The 23,377-nt window shown below is 45.0% G+C and overlaps 2 protein-coding genes across 2 annotated transcripts in view; both read right to left on the bottom strand.

The window, feature by feature from the left end:
- Window positions 1–1,185, bottom strand: part of TXNDC2 (thioredoxin domain containing 2 (spermatozoa)) — a 7,593-nt gene extending 6,408 nt beyond the window's left edge. Inside the window, exons 1-2 of the mRNA XM_012648380.1 lie at window positions 1,101–1,185; window positions 19–478 (exon numbers count right to left, since the gene is read on the bottom strand). Coding sequence (XP_012503834.1) covers window positions 19–478; window positions 1,101–1,185 — 545 coding nt within the window. The remainder of the gene's footprint in view (window positions 1–18; window positions 479–1,100) is intronic.
- Window positions 1,186–16,782: 15,597 nt separating this feature from the next.
- RAB31 (RAB31, member RAS oncogene family) overlaps window positions 16,783–23,377 on the bottom strand; it is a 121,192-nt gene continuing 114,597 nt past the window's right edge. Inside the window, exon 7 of the mRNA XM_012648383.1 lies at window positions 16,783–17,711. Coding sequence (XP_012503837.1) covers window positions 17,614–17,711 — 98 coding nt within the window. The 3' untranslated portion in view covers window positions 16,783–17,613. The remainder of the gene's footprint in view (window positions 17,712–23,377) is intronic.

Genomic DNA, 23,377 nt, shown 5'->3' with positions numbered 1-23,377 from the left:
TTCGGGATAATGCCCAGCTTGGGATGGGTGGCATTTTCTGGGTATTTGGGGATATTGCCCAGTTTGGGATAGGTGGTGTCTTCTGGAGACTTGGGGATACTGCCCAGCTTGGGACGGATGATGTCTTTTGGAGACTCAGGGATACTGCTCAGCTTAGAATGGATGGCTTCTTTTGGGGACTTGAGGGTACTGCCCAGCTTGGGATGGATGGCTTCTTTTGGGGATTTGGGGATATTGCTCAGCTTGGGTTGGATGGTTTCTTCTGGGGACTTGGGGATGTTGTCCTCCTTGGGCTGCATGGTGTTTGCTGAGAACTTGAGAATGTCACCACCCTTCTGTGGGACCTCAGACTCCTCTGTGGGCACATAGAGTGTGCTGTTGACCATGGGAACAAAGGCCTTCTCTTTGGTCTGAGCTGTGTCCAAGAGCTCTGGAACCAGAAGAGCCACATTGCTAGACAGAACCTGTAATGGACTTTCTGAACAAAAAAGTAAATAAATAAAATAAAAATGAAAAAGAAGAAACAATAAGAAGTCTAATCATAAAATCCAAGGAAGACTGATGTCATTCTTAGAGACCATAAATGAAGTCTGATGAATGATATATTAATTTGAATAACCTCATTCAACAGAAGGCCAAATAGCATGTGATTACATGTATCTTATATATATATATATATGTATACATACATACATATAGACAGATACTGTTTTTTAGAGATAGGTTCTCATTCTGGCCCAATTATAGCTCACTGTAACCTTGAACTCTCAGGCTCCTGCCTCAGCCTCCTGATCTCCTGAGTAGCTAGGACTACAGATGTGCATGTAGTCCCACCATGCCTGGCCAATTTATTTATTTATTTATTTTAGAAAGGAGGTCTCACTATGTTGCCCAGGCTGGTCTCGAACTTCTGGCTTCAAGTGATCTTCCCACCTTGTCTTCCCAAAGTGCTGGAATTACAAGCATGAGCCACTGAGCCTGGCTATGTTTTCGTTTTTGTTTTTCTTCACCACAACTTTCTCTGCTTGGTTCAATACTATATACTGACCACTCCCTAAGTGCACAGGTCCCTAAGGCAACCCTGTTCCCTCCTCACTCACCATTAGTGTCACCTTCAATTGTGTCTTCTTGAGTAGCCAGCCTCATACCTGGCCCTTCTGGGGCTCCAGCATTAACGCCTTCCATGGCCAGCTCGTCTACATTCGCTCCTGATCCGTCACAGATACCGCACAGCAGAGGCCGTACCCTCCAGCTTTTTCCAGGCTATCCAACCTAACATCACAATGCGAGTCACAACTTCTATTCAGGTAGCACGTTACAGCTGCTTTTCCCCATCTATACTCACAACAGTGATATCTGAGAGCTTCATGGTAGCATCAGCAATGGTGGCCACACTGTGCCCAAGGCTGTGGATACGCATTCACAGGCATTATTTCCTACAACACAACAAACCACTGAGGTAAGTACCATTATGATCAGCACTTTGCAAATGAGAAAATTGAGCCTTAGAGAAGTTACGTGGCTCACTCAAGATCACAAAGCTAGGATGTGGGGCAGGCCCCAAAGCCCACGCTCTGAACTACCGTGCTGCCGTACCGTTTGCCAAGTGTCCTGTCTGGGCTGGGTCATGTGAACCAACTTTCCCACAATCTCCTGCAGGATTCTCCAGCTCTAGCTTTCTCTTTATGACTTACCCATTGTGACCATCTCCTAGTGTCTCCTTGTGACCATGTTAGCTTCCTCTGGGAAGTGCCACAGGATGTCAAATGTCCAGCTCCTGCCAGATGGTCTCTCTCCCCACCTCCCGGGCCCACGAGCCCAGCCTGTACCCTGTCTTGCACAGGCGCATCCAAGTACACAGGTTCCTGACCCTGTGCTTGGAGGGGAACAGCCTCCTCATGGCTGGTCCCAGTTCCCTTCCCTTCCCACCCCAGCCCGTGGAGTCAGAATCCACACAGCTGTCTCTGGGAAGACTTCTCCTATTAGTTCGGGACTATTAGCTTGTTTTCCACTCTCACTCTGCACGACACAAGCAGTCCAACATCCTCTGTATCTATGGAGAATTTTGTATTCTCCACATAGACTTTGAACAAATGCTTACCTGTTTTAGTTTTACCCCAACAACGTAAGTATTGAAATCAAGTGGGTGGTCTAACTAATAAGATCTCCATGTTCCATAGAAGCCTCAAAACGTCTAATAGCAGTGGTTCAATTAGCTGGATTTTTATACCAAAATACATGTTGTTAAGGGGGAAAGGCGATGGGGGAGAGACTTCTGGCCTTAGCAAATCCATGTTTCTTGATAACGTGAGTCCCATTCCAGGGAAGAGTTCGTGCTTCCACTCTGTCTCCTCAGACACTGCCAAGGAAAGCTCTGCCCTCTTGCCCTGGGAGACTTTGGGCAAAGACTTAGGGACCTTTCTGATGTGACGTTTTAGAGGACAGGAGGTTGTCTTCACTCTCTAAAGCAAAGGGCTTCTGTAGCTGCTGGGCCTCTCCACTGCACTCTGTTTTAAAGCAGAGGACAGGAATAAATGTCAGGCTCTTATCTGTTCAATGTCCTCCTCCTCAGTGATGTTAGGAGAAAGGAACCAAAACAGTGAGATTGGACATAACTCACGCAAGTCATCACAAGTAGATTTTAGGAACATAAAAGGGATACCAAGCCAGGCATGGTGGCTCACGCCTATAATCCTAGCACTCTGGGAGGCCGAGGCGGGAGGATCGTGTGAGCTCAGGAGTTCGAGACCAGCTTGAGCAAGAGCGAGACCCCGTCTCTATTAAAAATAGAAAGAAATTCCCTGTCTCTACTAAAAATAGAAAGAAATTAGCTGGACAACTAAAAATATATATGGAAAAAATTAGCCAGGCATGGTGGCACATGCCTGTAGTCCCAGCTACACGGGAGGCTGAGGCAGGAGGATTGCTTGAGCCCAGGAGTTTGAGGTTGCTGTGAGCTAGGCTGATGCCACGGCACTCTAGCCAGGGCAACACAGTGAGACTCTGTCTCAAAAAAAAAAAAAAAAAGGGATACTGTCTTTGGACCTTGCTCATTGGTAAATTAATTTCTCGTTGGACTCTGGCTTATATAGAGTTACAGCTATTTGGAAGGGAGCAGATTATGACACAGAGGAACTCCCTAACTAGAGGAGGAAGTGAAAATGTCACCCCTTCCTTGCCGGTGGATGAGGAAGCAGCAGGACAGAAGCATGTGTCCCGGCTTCCCCCTCCAGCTCAGAACCTTGGCATGGACGCTGGTCAGACGTGCTAGAGGAAAGCTGGAAGCAGAGGGAAATTGGCCTCCTCCAACCAGAAGGCCAGGAAGAGTTCACATGGACTCCCCATCCACGACAGCACTTGCCCCGGCGCAGCATGGCCACTAGCACAGGGCATGAATGGGTGCGTGAGCCCGGGGCAGGCCCCTGGCCCCACAGCTTTCCGGAGGCATGCCAGGGACCCAGAAGCTCTGCACCCCCTGGGTGGGGCTGGGAGTGCTCTGAGACCAGGGAACAATAGGGGCCCAGAGGAAGCACCATGAAGCCACAGCATGGGGGCATTTGTGACCAGAGGCAAGGACTAGAGCAGACTCCGCCCGCGAGTAACAACACAATGCTCCCACCCTACATGGGGTCAGTGAATCCTCACAGTCCTGTCTGGGGACCCGGCCAGATGAAACCAGCAAGAGGCCAGAGCGTCTGGCCTCACTAACCCACACAGCCCTGTTCACCCAGACACTACCGAGAAAGGGCGGATATGAGAGGTTGAGCTGCTGCCACCATGGAAGAGTGTCCTTAAACTGAAATTCCATAAACAGGCAATTTTAATTCAGTTTCTCTCCTCCTCGCCATCCCACCACAAAACCCACTGAGAGAAGGCTCATGGGTGGTAGAAGAGTAGATCCATCTTAGAGAAGTGTTTAGGCTACATCATATCTATACATCTTAGCAAAAGAGAAGAAATCTGTGACCCTATTGCGTTTACACTCAGAGATCTTAGTTGTGTTTTAGGCTTGGCAGTTGTTCCAGTTATTTTTACTCTTCCTTCTGCAATTCATGTGGGTTCCAAGCGACTTGAAATATTGATGCCTCTGAATCATTTTCATTCGACTTATAAAATGTATGTTTTCCTTCAGCACAAGCTCATCCCCAAAGCGCTCATGAGAACTCATGTGAGTCAGGGTTGTGTCTCAGGAAACAAAAACAACCAGCTATTTCAGGCATAAGATGATTTCGGCAATTATAAAACTGCTGGCAAGGCTGCCTGTTTAGGCTAGGTGTCTAGGAACGATTCCCGGAACACAGAACAGTGTTACATAACATGCCTGCCAGGGTGCTGCAGCCTCCAGCATATCCAGAAGGTGGGGAATCAGAAGGCTGCTGTCCTGACTGTTGGCTTCAAGAACTATCCGTGAGAGCTACCATCCTAGGGTGAGCCCACCCCAGCCTCACCCGCTCCCAGCTCAGAGCTGGGGATGAACATGGGTGCTCTGCTCCAACTTCCCACCGGGCCCCTGCTGGAAGGGGCAGAAGTTGCGAACAGTGGCCTCCTTCTCAAGCACGTTCATCTACTGGTGAACTGTAATTCACAACCAGCACCATAGCTGCAAGGGAGTCAAGGAAACATAGCTTTCGTTGCCAACCTTTGCAGTACTGGGAAGCTACGCCAGAAGGGAGTTGGAATAAACACTGGGTGCTAAGTTCATTTCTACCACACCCTTACAAGGACAACATTAGGGACTAGTTTTCTTATACCTCATGCTGGCCTAAGTTTTTGGTTTTATAATTACAAAAATAATACATGTTCATAAGAGAAAAATTAGAAAATGGATAAAGAAAAGAAAATAAAGATTACTCATAGTCATTCATACTGCAGGGATCACTGCTAATATTGTGATCCTGCTAATCATCTTTGTCTTTTTTCTGTTCACATGTAGATATTTTCAAATGAGATAATTTTCCAAAAAAATACTATTTTCTCATCCTTTTCTCTTAAGAATATACACTGGTGTCCCTCCAGCGAGCTCCCTTAGCATTGAGAAGGGCCAAGCCCTTCTCTCAACTTCCCTCTCGCCCCTTGAGGCCCCCTGGTCGCGCTTGCACGGAGAACTCGGGGCTCATTTTATTACGGGCTTTTATTCCTGAATTTTGACTAAACTCTTTAGGCTTAATCTATTAGCCTCAAAAATATTGGGCAGGCCGGGTGTGGTGGCCCACACCTGTCATCCTAGCATTTGAGAGTCCGAGGCAGGAGGATCACCTGAGGCCAGGAGTTCAAGACCAGCCTGAACAAGAGTGAGAGAGATCCCCTTCTTCACAAGAAATAGAAAAAATCAGCCAAATGTGGTAGCACACCTGTAGTGTCAGCTACTTAGGAGGCTGATGCAAGAGGATCACTAGAGCCCAGGAGTTTGATGTTGCAGTGAGCTGTGATGAGGCCACTGCACTTCAGCCCCAGCAACAGAGCAAGACTCTGTCTCAAAAAAACCCAAATACATACATATATATTAGACAGTTATGTTATTTGCCTGCTTCATTCCTATGGTAATCAGTTATATACTCTTATTTGGAATTAACATAGTGGGTATCTCTCCACTTAACTCCATTCATACAATCACAGATAACTACACTAAAAATCAATAGCAGAAGAAATGCCAAGAAGAGGCCATCCCAGCATTGAAGTAAACCAAATGTTCTTTCTTGGAGCCAAAGAACTTTACACCAAAAACTGAATTGTATGTAGACACAAGAACACCAAGCATTTATTTATGTTTTCCACATAATAATCTTGACCATTATGACTTTAACTCTCTCTCTTATTGAGATATAAAAAAAAAATGTAAGTTGAACTTCTGTTAAAGTCCTATTAATATTGTAAATTTTCTCAAGTATTAGTTATTAATGAACAGAATAAACAAAATACTATGTTACCACAAAAAAAATAAATAAATGTTTTTACAAATAAGTTTTGAATACTTCCATGTCAAAACGTGTTCACCCAGAGTAGGAGTCAGCAAATGTTTTTTTCTGTAAGGGCCAGATAATATCAATAACTGTTTTAGACTTTGCAGACCACATGGTTTCTGTCACACTACTCAACTCTGCTATGGTAGCATGAAAGCAGCCACCATGAGTACAATTGTGAACCCCCAAAATTCACATGCTGATGTCTTAGCCTCCGGCACCTCAGACTGCAACCTTTCTTTTGGAAATAGGGTCGTTGCAGATATAATTAGTTAAGAGTCATCCTACAGTAAGGTGGGCCCCTAATCCAACGTGACTGGTATCCTTATACAAAGGGGAAATTTGAGCATGGACACACATAGCAGGAAGAGGATGTGAAGAGACACAGGGAGAAGATGGCTGTCCCACAAGCCAATGAGAGAGGCCTGGAACAGATCCGCTTCTCACAGGCCTCAGAACATCATAATTTTGGATTTCTAGCCTCCAGAACTATAAGACGATACGTTTCTGTTGTTTAAGCCATCCAGTTTGTGGCAGTTTGTTACAGCAGCCCCAGCAGATAATACAGCAGCAGCCACGCACAATATATAAACAAATGGTCATGGTTGTGTCCCAGTGAAACTTTACTTACAAAAACAGGCAGCTTGCCAACCCGCCATAGTTTGCTGATGCCTGACATAGATAATCACTTTTAATGACTGTTCAGTGTTCCTTTGAATGGATGAACTACAGTTTATTTAAATAATTTTCTATTGGTGGATATACAGGTTGATTATGATTCTTCACTGTTACAGTGTAGTAATAAACATATTTATGAATCTTTTCACATATTATTTTCCTCTTAGAAAAATTTCTCGAAATGAAATTTCCTAGATCAATTGGTGGACATTTTAAAGACTTTTGATAGATTTTGCCAAAATGTTTTTATGTCATGAGTAACAATTCGTATTTCTTTATTAAGGTGAAATTTTTAAAATACTTATTAATTTCTGTTTCTTCCTTTACAAATTGCCATATCATAGCATTTCCTTGATATTTCTTGGGAGGGAAGCATCTCCATATATATTAATTTCCTTATTTTATATATACTTATATATCATTTCCTTTTTGCCAGTTATTGTCATAGGTTATGTTTTAGTTTGCCTTTTAATTTTGTTTATGATATTTTGGGAGCAATATATAGATGCTCCAAGTTTTGTGCAGTTAAATCCATTAATTTTCTCTTCTCTTTGATTTTCACTCTGGGCGATATATTTGTATATAAACTTCTGAACTTCTGATTCTAAGACGACCTCCTCTGCAGCCCCAAATCAATAATAATATTAATATAACAGCATAAAAGTAGCCATGCTAAAACTTTCCAAGATTTAATTCAGTGAACATTCTATTATGATGAGGAAATGGTTTAAAGTGAAGTCAGTCTATAAATCATTCCTTTTGCTAAAAATTCAACCATCTCAGAGGGAGCGTTAAAGAGATCATATGTATACATTTAGGGCTTTTATTTTTTATATACTACATATGCCAGAGTGCCCACCAATTTACTATTTAATGAAAATATTTGCCCTATAAAGATTCAGACTCTTTTGTTCATTCGGTTAATGGATAGGCAATGGGAAGGCGGAATTTAATCCAAATCACTGCTAAAACACAAATAAGATACAAAATGGGTACCTTTTGTGGAATTTTTTAAGAAAAGAGCCCTGCTAGAAATCACATGTGCAATGGAAGATTTGGCGGTGGAAGGAACTTAGCCCCGCGCCCTCCAGCCTACGGTTCTAACTGAAGCAGGAGGCAGGTTCTGCCCCTCACCTCTTACCATCCTCCCAGAATTTAATCCAGAGAGAAGAACGTCTTTAAGAATAATAATGCATTTTTACGTAAACTTTACATTTAGAGTACACGTATTTACAGGACAGTTGCTCTTTGCACGTGCTCTTCTTCCCTCCCGCTGCCCGCCTTCTCCAGGAAGCGGGCAGGTGAGCACAGGGCTAGAGCGCGCCTGCCTTCAGAACTGGTGAACTGCGGCAGGGCAGAACAGAGCAGCGAAGCAGCAGCCCCAGTGCGCATCCTGCAGCGCGTGCACTGTAGCTCTGATGTTCAGAGTCACCATACTGGCCCACTGGGGAGGGCCCGAGCTCGTTCTCACGTCATTCATACCTCATTTCCTCCAGCTCAGCCCCATCCCCGCCCCACGCATGAGTGAGTGTGGCATTCAGTGGGTGCTTCACGCATGAATGAATAAAGGCATGGATGGACTAAACAGCTGAAGAAGGTTTACACTGAAACACTTAATTTAACATACATTTTTGCTGAAATGACCTTTGTTAACATCTAGCAAACCACCATCTCCACCTTGGCCTCTCAATAAAGAAATAGGAAAGAGGTGAAAGAAACCATTTCCATAAGACGTTTCCAAACCACCCACACTAAGTTTTGAAACAGAATATTAGAAAAAAAAATGTTTAAATCAAAAACTAGTAAAATGTCACAGGTCAACACTGAGTCCTAGCCACTCAGCGCCTCCTGTCAGCACCACACATCTAAGGGAACAGTGTCACATGGCACGAATCTTCCCGCCCAGCCCTAACACAGGCGTCTCGAGGATAAGCGATGTGCTTGGTGTCTGCAGTCTTTACCCGGCGCGGAGCGCCCCAGACACTCAGTGAAGACTTGCACAACAGGCTTGAAGCGCCTGCGTCACGTGAGTTTCTCTTCTTCTCTGGCCTTCCAGGGGAATACCTAATTAACTTCCTGGTCTTCTGTGCAATCCGGAATGTAGGGAATAAAAATGACATTTGAATACTAGACTCACTGTATTTAGTGCAAAACATGCACTAAACACGTCTTTGATAAACGCTATTTGCCCTTAACTTACAGGCTAACCTGCTGCCCCCAACTCTAGAGTGATTGGAAGAGGGGACTATTATCCCCCTGGGAAGATCTGGGAGAGCCTCCTAGAATTGCTTGCCAGCCTCCGGAAGGCTGGTGGTGCACCATCTGGCAGAGGGTAGCAATGAGGATGGCCTTCCCAGGGCAGGAGAAAGCAACCAGCATGACACAGACAGAGGCAGGAGCAGGGCTCCCGGCTGGGCTGGGGCGGGGATGGGGCTGAGCTGGAGGAAATGACGTGATTTGTACTTGACTTTGTACTGTATTTTAGCTGACTCACGCTGCATATTCAACCATAGATCTGAGGGCCTAAGACAGCATTCAAAGAGAACTGTTGAGAAGCTATTGCAATAGCCAAGACAGAACAGATTAAGAGGCTACACTAGGACAGTGGAAAGAGTGTCAAAAGGTTTGAGAAATTTGGAAATAGAATTTACATGGTTTGGTCAATGCTTGGAAGTAGCTGAATGAAAGTCACTCTCAGATAGAAGCCTCCGCCACTGAGAGAATGCAGTGCACGAACTGCAGCGCTAGCAAGGTGCAGCGGGGTTTGCGTGCCTGGAGGGGGCTTTGGGACCTGAAGCAGGACACCTGCGGGCACACCCACCCTGCCGCTGGGGATCAAGGCTGATCTCTAGGGAGAAGCCAGGCCAGACCACAGTTTGGAAGCCACACACCTAGAGGCAATAGTTGACGCCATAGACTTGATGAAATCAGAAGGAAGGTGGTGTATTGAGGGGCACCGGGAACACAAATTTGCAGGAAGTACCTGCATTTAAGCAGGTAGGGGGTCTAAGAAGAGCCAGCAAAGGAAAATGAAAAGGGATAGAAAGAGAAGCTGAGGAACCACGGCAGGGCAGACTGCCTCCAGTGCCCAGTGGTGGTGGGCAGAGTGGGCAGACAGGAGCGGCAGGGGCTGTGGGGGAGGTCAGGGTAGTCTCTGAAAGTGAGAGAGATGGGCTGAATTCGGGCGGGCAGTGGCTAGAGGTCAAGTGGGTAGATCACGATTCTTGTTTCAGAATTTCATCAGTTTAGGGGAAGAGAGGGTGGCTTAGTGGGGGAAAGGAGACAGAAAGAACAATAGTTGATCAAAACCAGAGAAGACATGAATGTAGGTTGATGGGAGGGGGAGACGGTGCAGGACGAATTTTAAGAGGGAAAAGAAAAAAAAAAGCTTGGGATGTGCCTTAGAAATGAGTTGGGATCCTCTTCCAGAAGAGCAGAAGAGAAAAGGTACGTGCAAATCCAGGGAGATCTCGAAATTAAGGAGACAAGCCAGCCACCCGCAGGCCATCCTAGCCCACTTGGGGACACCGGTTTGGGCACTGGATTCTCAGAAGCCAACTCAGGGCCTCAGGCCCTACAAAGTTGACATCGCTGGACCCTAATGCAATTGGGAATGATTTGTGTCATTCCAAAAAGCCAGTTAACTTCAGTGAGGGCCGAGCAGGGCTTTCAACACCAAGGTCAGGGAAACGGGAGAGAGACATCAGGCAGGGCCAAGGAGAGTGGCACCAGCAGTCGGGACCAGACCTTCCCATCAAAGCGGCAAGCCTCCATGAATTGGGTGACTCAGCTCTTCTGCCTGGAGCCAGTTAACCTTTAGCCCCCTCATCAAAACTCGCTGCGAGGCCAGGCGAGGTGGCTCACACCTGTAATCCCAGCACTCTGGGAGGCCGAGGTGGGAAGACTGCTTGAGCCCAGGAGTTTGAGACCAGCCTGAGCAAGAGGGAGACCCCGTCTCTACTAAAAATAGAAAAAATTAGCCGGGCATGGTAGCACCTGTAGTCCCAGCTGCTCGGGAGGCTGAGACAGAAGGACCCCTTGAGCCCAGAAGCTGGAGGTTGCTGCGAGCTAGGCTGACACTACGGCACTCTAGCCCAGGTGACAGAGCGAGACTCTGTCTCAAAAAAAAAAAACTTACGCAAGATGAAAGAATGTGTTTTGTAATAGGACGGACGGACGTCAGCGTGAAGGCAGCTTGCCCTCCTGACTCACCATATAAAACTGAGGAAGTCGTGTCAGCTCCCCCTGCGCCTTCTGTACCAAGGAGAACAATTGCTCGTTCTTCTCGGATTTGTTTCGTGGATAAAATGGATACAATTTGAATGTAACCCACGGGAAATTTTCAATAAACGTGAATTTCCTTTTCTTCATCCCTTTATTATTTGCAGTACTTATAATGAGAGAAAAGAATAGCAGTAGCTAGCATTTGACTTCTGCCTCTCTTGATCAGAAAGTCTATGACCTTGGGCAATTTACTTAACCTTCTGTGCCTCAGTTTCCTGATCTGTAAAATGGAGATGATAGTATCTACCTCAGAAAGGTTGTGGTAAAAATAAAAAGAGGTAATATGATGTAAATAAAGCGCCTAGAATAGTGTGTGGCACACAGCCGGCCACTGAATTCCTGTTAGCTGTTACTGTTTTGGGCACTTGCTTGGTGCCAGGGCCATAACATTTCTGAAGGGTGAACCCCGTGGCTCCACTTAGGAGGTGCCTGGCGTCGGCCTTCCATGCGAACAGCATCCCCAAGAGCTGCCTGGAGTCCCCCAAGTGTCACTCAATCCCCACAACACACTCGGGGGTAGATCCTGTGGACTGACGATACTTATACCTTGGGGGAAGATGTTTTCAGAATTCTGTTTGGATTTTGTAAGAGTAAAATAGCACATCTATCACAGAACACTGCAGCAGACTGCGGGAGGATCCTATAATCAAACACAGTAGTATTTCCGCAGCTAATTATACAAATTTTACTCCTGGTTAGATAAATAATGATTATAAATAGCATCACATCAGTTCAGGTTTGGTTTTGCTGCCAAATGAGTCCACATCAAATTCAGGGAAAAATCTTTCTATTTATGAAGCTTTCTGGATTCCAGAGGAGTGGATGTGTGTACATTTGAATTATTATCTACATTTTACATATGATGAAACTAGAGGCTTAGAGAGACCAACATGCCAAAGGTCCCACTGTCACCAAATTACAGAGCTTGAATTCAGGTGGTCCGACTCCGGATGTCTTAATCTCCACACCACACTGCCTCCCAAGAGAAGAAAAAGAAAAAGAACAGAAAGAGGACAGGAAAAAAGAACTCTCCCCAGTTCCCCGGCAAAGGTTGAAGCCCACGGCATCACCACAGCCACTAAGCTCCCGGTCCCAAGTGATGCGCAGACAAGGATTTCGCCTCATCCCGACATCAGCCCTGTGATGCGGCGCCATCCCCATTTTAGGAAGAAGCTGAGGCCTACGGAAACCAAGTCATTTGCTCATGATCATTTGACACACACATACTTAAAATTAATTCCCAGAAACAGAAAAACAGAATTAGTGGGTCATAGGATATGATCATTTCAAATATTTTGGATATACACTGCCAAACCGCTTTCTACATAGAAAGACTGCACTGATTTATACTCCAACCAGCATGTATGGGACTGCCTATTTTTTTCAGTTATACCTACCAATACTTGGTGTTATCTTTCCAGTTTTGTTTTTTTTGAGACAGAGGTCTCCCTCTGTCACCCTGGTACAGTGCAGTGGCATCATCATAGCTCACTGCAACCTCAAACTCCTGGGTTCAAACGATCCTCTTGCCTCAGCTTCCCGAGTAGCTGGGACTACAAGCGCCCACCATCATGCCCAGCTAATTTTTCTATATTTAGTAGAGATGGTGTCTCGCTCAGGCTGGTCTTGAAATCCTGAGCTCAAGCAATCCTCCCCCCTCTGCCTCTCAGAGTGCTAGGATTGCAGGCGTGAGCCACTGCGCCCGGCCCCCATCATTTCAGTTTTTTAATAGAACACTGGCATGGAAGGTAGATGATAGCTTCACATTGGTATAAAAAGCTGGTTCAACTACACATTGCTACAGTATGTCTGAAAACTTGAGAGAAGACACTCCTGGAGACGAATGCTCACAAACTTGGGGCAAAGTCTCCGTCCTCTTCCAACCTGCAAGTCTTGCTCTCTGGACAATACCTGTCTGAACAGGAAGTGTTTGCAGACTGTTCAAAGCAGCATTTGAGCCAGAGCTGTTTGGTAAAGTGTGCAAGTCGCCATGAAGACCCCTCCAGCCTCAGTGCGTAACTGCTCCCATCGGGTCCTATTAAATACAGCCCCGGTGCGGGACGAGCAGCTCTGAGGGGGTGGGGGGATGGAACCCCCGAGCAGTGCTGTTGACAAAGAGGCTGGCCTGCACAAAGTCTGCTGGTTGAATCCAATCACGGCATTATTTCCAAAAACATCTTCCAGAGTTGCCATAAATAGGTAACCGCTTCTTACTAAATGCAAAAGAAAGGCATGTTTTCCCTGGTCTCTCGTTGGCAATGGTGTGTTTCTTTTCCTTGTTCGGTTGCATGTTGGAAGCAGCCTCCCGGCAGGTGCCTCAGACAGCGTCTCGGATGCAGAGAAGGCGAAGGCGCTGCTTCTTTCTCCACCCTCTGCTTCCCATGTCATCCAGACACCAAAGCTCTGCAGAGAAAACGCGAGCTCCACGAGAGCGTGTCTGAGAAAGCGTGTTGGCGGCGGGCAACGGAGGCCGCGATGGAGAAGGGCGGGAACGAGTCCACCTCGTCGAATGTTCTGGCTACACGGAGTGGGCAGTTATACTCAGGAAATCTTTCTTGCATATGAAAGTCAGCCTAATCCTTTATTGTTTCTTTTCTCCATACCCCTTTCTCTTTGAAAAAAATACAGAGGCTAATAAAACACATACTTCGAAATATTGTCATTTCATTGTGTTGGCTTCAGATTTTTATATCATGAAGTAAATAAAAACTGCTGATAGTTAAATGTCCTTTGTTTTCCTCCCTGATCCTATTCACTTCCTTCCCTTCCCACAGGCAAGGACCATCACGAAGTTCATGTTTTTCCTTCTAGTTCTTCTTTTATTTTAACACAGACACAACATTCACAAGCAACATACATTATTGTTTTGTGTAAGTTGATATGCATTAGTGCTTCTTCAGCTTGCTTTATTCGTTCAGCCAGGGCCACAGGCTGGTTGCCCATACTGTGCACTGCACAGTTCCTGAGGGCTCCATTCACACAGACTACGGGAGAGGCTCCTTCGGGGGAGCAGGATGGCAGCCCTGCACTCCACGTTGTTTTTGAGCTAAATATTGGTGAATTACAGATATCGCATTCATTTTAATTACCCCGTGGTGTTCATCATGTGATGGTACCATATTTAATTGATCCATTTCCTTAGTGGAAGACAACATTTTGCTATTGCAAACAGTGCTTCAGCGAACATCCTTATGCATGTCTTCACATGTAAAGGTGCACACGTTTCTCTGGGGAACCATCATTCTTTACTCCGAGTTGACTGTGATTTTAAAAAAATTATTCTACTGAACATTATAATAAGAAAAAGACAAACTTGGTAGAACTTAAAATATTTATTAGTACGTATCAGTGTGTGTTAAACCAAAAATAACAGATACAATTGGGCATTGTTGAGAGAAATGCTGTACTATAGCATAGAATACAAGTGGAAAGGCCCTAGCTGTCTGCAGCAGCGTCTTTTATGTGCAAGAACTGGGTCCAGCCCAGACGGAAGCCCTTTACAAAAACACAAGAAAAGGGAACAGTTTGCACAAGGGAGCAGCGCCATTGAATTACTGGGTGTGGTTTCAACAATGATGTTAAAAGAGTAAACTTGAAACCTAATAGGTCTGAATACAGCCCAGAGCCCTGTAGTTCATAAGCTAGCTCATCGCTGGACTTGCCAAGAGCGTCACAGAGCAGTGGGAAGTAGAACCCACACACACACACAAAAAAACAAAGAAGAAAAGGAAACTCAATTTCAGTCATCACATGACAAAATCCTTGATTGTAGAGGAAATATTTCAGTCGTCCAAACCTCCCTCAGAAAATGAACTCAGTTTTCAGTGGGGCACAGCCCTTTTTGTTGGGTAACAGTTAGTTTTAGGTTTCCAACCTTTTAGTCTGCAAGGTAAAGTCATGTTCAGCACTTTAACGTACCGTATTTAACCATAAAATGGCAAGTCGATTACGTACCTACATAAAATGTTTTAAAATGTTTGCATGACTCCATTCTAGAGATTTCCACTGGGAAATCGTCCCTCTGAGAGTCCATGCCTACCTTATATAGCACACAGCCATGAGCCAAACTCAGCCAGTGGAATGGATTACACATCAGCGCAACAAATATATAATCATATTTACACATTTACACACATATGAAAGAAAACAAGGGAAAAGGAGCAAATTTTGGAAAATGATGTCAAGGATGCTACAGCACGTGAAACTACTTGACATTTTTTAGCAACGGTAATTTCCAGGTCTTTACATCATATTACTTGGTTATGGTTCAATTATTAGAGTAGCCAGAAAGTAATTTCAAGCTAAAAATAAAGCACAGTAGGAAAACCTCCTTGTGGACAAGGCCTGAGCACCTGTCTTCAGAGAAGGCTCAATGTCTGTGTGAATACTCGCACGCGCAAGTGTGATCTGCCCTCTTGGCTGACTGCTGCGAATGGTGATGATGCATGTATGTATTTTTTGTCCTCTGACTGGCTTGAGTAGCTAAGGCAATACAGAAAGGGAAAAGAGTGGCTTCACACCCTCATGTGCTTCTGAAATAAAACCATGGGCTCATTAGCGGGTAGCTCACTACATATGGTTAAGACTGGACATTTTATGCAAAATACAACCACTGCAAACCCAGCCCAAAGCTGCGAAACTCTCTGCTGGGATGCCTACCACCTTAGCTGGGAAACCCGAGCAGCTGTGTGGAGATAAACCCAGGTTCTTAGGGAAAGGTACAAAAATAAGTCTGAATGTCGCCTGGATAGAGGTCACTTCAATTTTCAACTCAAATTTTTTTACCTTTGGCAAGAGGTAAGATTATTTCTTGGCCTTCAAAGCAGAATCATGTCAAGCCAATAATGTGGATAATGTGGGGAAAAAACCCTAAAAATCCTTGGAAAGGCCCTGCTAGGACATCCAAATGCCACTTGCCAGCAGTTTTTGAGCTACCTGTCTGGGAGAGCCAAGTGGAACTCTTGAAACAAAATAAATGTTTTCCAGCCTTCACATCCTAAGATTGTCAATCAACACTCACAAGTTGGGTGAAGCAGGAAGAACATCAATTTGACAGCACAGTTTTGAGTTGAAAGACATGGACCTGTATTTCAACCTGGCCCTGTTTCCTTGGTTACAGTCAACATAAAGAAAGTGTAAACCTGGCTCTGAGCGGGTGGGGGCAGCCCCCAATGGCTCCACAGCCCCAGCTCCTGCTGAGTTAAGTGCTGGGTCTTTAATCAGCTCACAGCTCTTCCTGACTTTCACGTGGCAGGTTGTCAGCGAAGGTTTGCTGGCCCTTGACTGGTCATGGCAAAGCAGGTGCTGGCTGGCCCCTGTTAGCACACTGCTGATGAGCGTTTCTGAGCACTGATCCTAACAGCCTTTAAGAACCGCCTCCCAATATGGGCCCTGACAGGAGATCAACTGCTTCTTGATCCCAAGTTTTTATGAAAGTTAGAATGGTAATAGGATTTGAATTTTCAACGGAAATCGCTTTTCTTCCTTTCCCTGCTTTTTCTTTCCTTACTGCCTTTGGACTCAGACATGTTTAACTAACTGAACAGACAGGGAATCCGAAAAGGAAGGTTCTCATGGAAGCCCATCCTCAGTTCACTGGACTCCAGGCCCAGACCTCCTCCCCAGCCTGGCAACATCTAAAACGCCTTCTCTGATTTTGCAGTTTTCTGGGTCTAGGATTTTAAGGTGCTGATACTTCCTCTGGCTGGCTTTCCTGTAACCTATTACTAACTGCTATTATTAGAAGTTTGCCCTAAGATTTAGACTCAAACATTACATTTATTAATAATTCCAGTTAATTTTTTTCCCTAGATATAACACCATGATTATTCTCTTAGTAAAATAATACTAAGTGCATAAACTTACCTAAGAGAGTAGGAATTTATTAGTATGCTGGTGATGCATGTCAGGTGGTTTCTTGAATAATATTTATATCCTACATTTATCACCGCTTACACAGTCATTGCTTAAATGACTCTTTCAAACTAGGCTTCCCAATCCCAGAATTATATGCAATATTGTATTTAGTCCAATTTGGTTTGTTTATATATGGCTAAAACTTAGAAAAATGTCCACCAATTAAAAGAGATGTAGACAACAGTTTCTAATACATCTCTCTCCTCTTTTATAATAGCTCAAGTCTCAGTCCGAGCAATGGTCCAATTACACTTCTCTGATTTCCTTCAGAAAAGTAATAAATAAAGGCTTACTTCCAAAGCTAGCTAAAAACTAACTTTCTAAATTAAATTTCCCTCCAGTGAAGGTCGGTTAGGTAGCAAAGGCAATGGCACTGAAGAAGTTACTGAAGTTTGGCTAGGTAAACAGGACATCCAAGTGGAACACCACGTTAGAATCCCATACACATAAGGCAGCAAGACTTTTGTACAAATCCAAGAATTTTTTAAGGTTTTTAACAAAAAAATGCAACTATACTTATTACCTAATAAGTACAAATCCTCCCATGTGCATTTCACGCACTAAAGGCCATTTTGTGACGGTATAGTGGGTTTTTCCAGAGTTTTCCAAATTCCTTTTTGGGGGGCATTTCCTGCTCTGCTCCAGCAGAGCTTCCAGGATGCAAAGCCAGGGTGCTCACTCTTCTCAAAGCAAGGTGCAGGCCACCGAGCGTGGGGTCCTTCGGCAGCGCACAGGGGCGTGGGCTCCGGCTTCTTCAAGCACCGTGGCCCCTGGGTTAACAGCACCGCCGGCTGGCTTGTGCGCCCGGCTTCACAAGTTTGATCGTCCCACTGTTTCCGTTTTCATGGGGGTCCAAGGGTGGGATCTGGCGGCCTGGAAGAGAAAGGAGGCCACGCTTGAGTTCCTTTTCCCCAGTCAACACTACGCGTGCAGATTTTCACCCTGTTTCAACACGTCAACTTAATGTTTGGGTTGCACAAAATATCAGAGGAGCTCCCAGAGTGGCTCCTTTCTCCTTCCCTCCCTCCCTTCCTTCTTTTCTTCCATCCAGCCGTCCTCTTTCCTTCCCATCTCTGCTGCATGAAGTCATTTCATGTTTATAAAGTTGAGGGACAGGTAAGAAAGTACAGTGTGGATTTCCTGGGCTGGGAAGACCTGCTTCTCGGGGGCAGCGCACCCACCCTCTCTGCTCATCCCGGCACCCACTCCGCCCCAGCCTGCGTGCGGGGAGTGCCTGCGACTTCAGTGTGATAGTAACAGTGAGTACTCGCCATCTTTTCTGCTTCTTAAAATAGACACGACTGGGAATTGTACTCTTCCTAGTAGTATCATTTATTAACACTTAGCTCATCATCCCTCATCCTGCCAACGCACTTAGATCATTAACCGGGAAGCCCTACAGTTTGCTCTTCATAGTATTCTCATGTCGTCCACAAGTAATCTTATTTTTACTCAATTTAATTTAAAAAATTATCCTAGAGTCTCTATAAATAAACACAAAATAAAAATTAAAAAGGCAGTGGAGGGGGCCAGGAAGTGATAATTGAAGGGTATGGGTTTCTTTTCAAGATGATAAAAATATTCTAAAATTGACTGTGCCGATGGTTGCACATATCTGTGAATATACTAAAAACCACTGAAGTGTACGCTTGAAATGGGTGAAATGTATTAAGTATGTGAATTTTATCTCAGTAAAGCTTTTAAAAAAAAAAAACAATGGAATCTGGAAATAACAACCTTAGATCCTCAAGTTTTCAAAGATTTTCACACTTATCGTCCTCACCCAACCCTGTGAAGCTGGCGTCACAGCCGTTGTGATCACCACTTTACTGTAACTCAGAATGAAGGCGCTCTGCTAATGGGCACATCAATAATAAGCCGTACGGTTCTTTGATCGTAACCTACGTCTTGACTTTCTGACGGATCCCAAGTCGTGTGTTCCTCCTCCTGCAGCACATTAGTTCTCTACCCTACTTTTCTCTCCCCTTTGAAAAAGGCATGAAACACTAGCTCTAAAATGAGGATTTTTAAAAAACTGGCTGGCCAGGCGCGGTGGCTCATGCCTGTAATCCTAGCACTCTGGGAGGCCGAGGCGGGCGGATTGTTTGAGCTCAGGAGTTCGAGACCAGCCTGAGCAAGAGCGAGACCCTGTCTCTACTAAAAATAGAAAGAAATTAATTGGACAACTAAAAATACATAGAAAAAATTAGCTGGGCATGGTGGCGCATGCCTGTAGTCCCAGCTACTCAGGAGGCTGAGGCAGAAGGATCGCTTGAGCCCAGGAGTTTGAGGTTGCTGTGAGCTAGGATGACGCCACAGCACTCTAGCCCGGGCAACACAGTGAGACTCTGTCTCAAAACAAAAAAACAAAAAAAAAAACAACAAAAAAACTGGCTAATTAGTATATTAGTTCACTAAGTAAGTAGTAATGAGAAATGGAAGGGAAACTGGTTCCAAAGACAAAGTCTTTTCATACAAGTGGATGTTACCTAAGGACCATATAGAGTCAAAATACCCTGGCATAGGTGCATTTCCACAAGGGGCAGGAAGAGTTGATTAGAAAGTATTAATGCATTGTGTAGACTGGATGGTATGGACATGCCTCAAAGCTCGAGCATGAAGATTAAGATCGCTGGCGTTTACCTTGAATTCAAAATTAATAGTAGAGATCTTTATCTGACGATAGAGCAAACGAACAAATCTGTAGTTAAGTTCTATAGCTATGGTTCTTGCCATTTGTGCAGCCAACGGGCATCTACGAACATTTGCAGGCCATTCTCAAAACAGTTCAGTCTTAATCCAAAAGCAAACGAGATGGTAACTTTGTATATTCCTCTTCTGGACATGCTATTTTTTTAATTTGTCACCATTAAAAAGAGGTAAACAAAATGTCTCTTCTATTTTGTCCACCTAGTGTGATAAATTGACAAGGAAGTCCTCCACGACCAACAGTGTTCTTCAAAGATTTATTCAAGTCCGACCTTGCCAATAAAGTGTCACTTAAAAGAAAGTGATGAGCACAGCAATGAATCATTGGAGGGATCACAGTGTCAAGTTACATCGCTATTTAAATCAGTAATATTTCAGGTGCCTCCTGAGTGTGTTACACACTGCAATAGGGACTTTTGCTTCTGTACCTGAAATATTTTTAGATAAAATTATAATTCTGATTGGTACAGCTGTTGCCCTAGTTAAAGAAGGGATGAGAACTGCGTACTCATCAGTATAAAGAGTTCTTATGTTAACTGTACTGTTAGCAAAATGGCAGTAGCCTTTTATCCCTCCTTTCCATGACTGACTTCCCATGCCTCTTAAATTTTCATGATTTTTTTTCTACGAAAAGTACCCAAATTAAGGAAAAGGTTTGTATATAAGATATTCATTAAGGTAACGAAAGCACAGTGAACACCTAGAAACAAAGAGCATATAAAGAGCAAACAGGATGCCAGGGAGGCCAGTCCACACCCTTCCTCCCTCCTTCCTGCCTCTCATTCCTTCCTAAGCAGACAGCGAGCGACAATGTCTGGGATGCGAAACTGAGTAAGGCCCGGTCTCATCTCAAGGAGACGCCCCCTCACACGTTTCAAACTCTCAGCAGCATTTTGCATCAGTTGTTGAACCCGGCTTCTCGGGCTTCCGTGATTCACCTCCCCAACAACTTCGCCCTTTGTATTCTTGTCTTCTCGGGGCTGCCAGGTTCTTTTATCTTCAGAATATCCAAAATCTTACTTATTAGAATAAAACATTTCTCAAAGACAGAATCACCGTGGTTTCCTCAGACTTCATCTTTCTCTTTCAGTAGAAAGAGTTCTGAGACTTGAGAGAGTCAATGTTCCAGTTCAGCGAGCTCGGGCAAATTACTTAAAATCTCCGAGCCTTCCTTGCCTCACCTATAAAAAGAGTATGATGTGCTCGCTTTGGCAGCATATTTACTAAAACTGGGATGATACAGAGAAGATTAGCAATACAATTTTAAAAAATAAAATAGAAAGCATATGAGAAAGGAATTTGCCAGCATGCAATGTATACACGGCCACTACTATATGGGAGGAGCTAATGGCCGAGGGGTGTGGCCACCAGTCCTGGTCCCCGTCCTGGCTCAGTGGGTTTTGCATGGGGACAAGGGCCAGTGTTCATGGCTACGGCCACAGTCGATTCTCAGGGTTCAGCTAGTAGCTGGGGACCCACCCTGCTCATCTACAAAACTCTCAGCCTGGGATGAGTCACACACGTTGCAACTTCAAACGGCGTGAGAAGAAAGGAAGTACTTCCACTTTCAATCAGAGACAGAGGAAAGCCAGGGAGTGAGCATGAGGCAAGCACTTTTCGAACAAAGAGGGAAGAAAGAGCGTGAAACCAGTACATGAGCTCCGATCTGTGGCCTGGGGTATTCAGAACTTACTGAAACGTTAAACGTACTTACACAAAAGAATGGTTTTGGAAAGTGGCCGTGGCATTTTGTACCAATCGCCTTGGAACGCTGTTGAATCAGGATTATTTACACGGGCATAGAGCAGGACAAAAATATATATACAAACATCTGAAAAGGCTCTGCGCCTCCTCTGTATGTTTCCACTCTTACAAAATGTGCTCTAAGTACACAACCTCCATAACAAGTTGTCCTTGAGCATAAATTCTAGGCTAGAGTATTTATTTCAATATGGCTTGGATTGTGTAACGTTTTGTTTAGGAGAAGTTAAAAAGACTTTTTTTTTGGAAGTTCAGTTTTCCTGAAGTTGACAGAATAGAGAAAAAGCAGGTTTTATAAATGGTTTCTCAGGAACGCAGCAGTATGTGAAAACAAATTGCAAGCTATAAATTTTATCACGGCTGTAATGCACTTACAGACAACAAAAATAAAACAGCAAGCTTAGCTGCAGCTGTTCCCTTTCCTGGTGTGGCAGGCCAGCCACTTCCTGCGCCAGCTTCAGTCCCTCCCTAACAATTCTGCCGTTTGTGTTCTTCCCTCCTCTCATTCGGTCCCAGGATTCACTTGGCCTGGCTGTCTTTGTTTGGTGTTAGCAGTGCTGGCAGTTGCTATGTAACTTCCATTTCTTGATCCTGATTTTCTGAATCATCCAGATTAGTGAACTGGCCAAGTTTGCTAGGACTTGGCGGTATTTACTGGTGATGACGACCCCCAAGACTCGCCATGCAGAAAGGGGGTCTGTGGAACACTGCAGTGACTCACCATCATGACACCACCCCAAGAATGCAGACTGGGGGGGCATGCATGCCACTTGAGGTTACTCCCTGTAACTGTCCTTTTGCTGCCGTAAAGAAGACGGTATCAGAATGACTAGAAGACCTTGACCGTTACGATAAAGAGGGGGTGTGAGGAATGAGCAGCTGGATTAGCAGGCACGACGCACATTCCCTCAGGAGGCTTGTAAAGCCCAGGCCAGGAGGAGGACAGCCTTAAGCGTGCAGCGGGAGGTAGGAAGCAAAGTTGGAAAGAGAAACTGTCAGAAGACACCTGGCAGGAGGTGACAGCTGACTGGAAGTGGGAGGCTGAGGCGGGAGGATCGCTTAGCCCAGGAGTTGGAGGCTGCAGTGAGCTATGATGATACCACTGCACTCCAGCCTGGGTGACAGAGTGAGACCTTGTCAATCCATGAATCAATCCAACAATCAATCATTTTAAAAAGGTATTTGAGTTGAATAATGAAAATTCACAAACCAAAACTTGGGTTCTTCACAATCCAGAATCCTGTCTGTTAAGTTCAACCAAATCCAGCCCCAGAGAACTTGCTCCTATGCCAGTCTTCCTCATTCCAGGAAACAAAACCTGGGAGTGATTCTCTGCACCATCCTCTTCCTCATTCCCCATCTCCAACCCAAGCCCAGTGTTACTGGTCCTTATTCCAGAAAATCCCTTTCCTCTTCCTCTTCCCCTCCCCCTCCTCCCCCTCTTCTTCCTCCTCCTCCTCTCCTCTCCTTTTCTTTTCTCTCTTCTCTTCTTTTCTTTCTTTTTTTTTGAGACAGGGTCTCACTCTGTCACCCAGGCTGGAGTGCACTGTCGTGATCATAGCTCACTGTAGCCTCAAACCCCTGGGCTCAAGCTATCCTCCTGAGTAGCTGGGACCACAAGCACACACCACCACACCTGGCTAATTTTTTTATTTTTTGTAGAGAAGGGGTCTGGCTATGTTGCCCAGGTTGGTCTCCAACTCCTGGCCTCAAGTGATCCTCCTGGCTCAGCCTCCCAAAGTGCTGAGACTATAGGCACTGCACCCTGCCAGAAGATTTTTAAAATCACTTCCACTTCTTTCACCCTAGTCCCAGCCTCCACCCTCCTGCATTACCACAATCACATCCCAATTGGTTGGGCGATGCCCAGACGTTCCTCCTTCTGAGTGTGATCTTTTTGTAAGTATAAACTGGATATGCCACACCCCTGCTTAAAATGCCCAAAGGGCTTCCACCTGCTTTCAGAATGTCACCCCCCCTTCCCATCACCAGGCCCTGCTCAGTCTCCGACCTCAGTCTCCCACCCTCTCCCAGAGGCCACCACCCTCCTGGCTCTTCTGAAAAGCACC

The sequence above is a fragment of the Propithecus coquereli genome, unplaced genomic scaffold, assembly GCF_000956105.1.
Source record: "Propithecus coquereli isolate 6110/MARCELLA unplaced genomic scaffold, Pcoq_1.0 Scaffold283, whole genome shotgun sequence".
In the NCBI taxonomy this organism is placed as follows: Eukaryota; Metazoa; Chordata; class Mammalia; order Primates; family Indriidae; genus Propithecus; species Propithecus coquereli.
The sequence above is the reverse complement of the archived record's forward strand: the minus strand, read 5'-3'. Positions and strand labels throughout refer to the sequence as shown.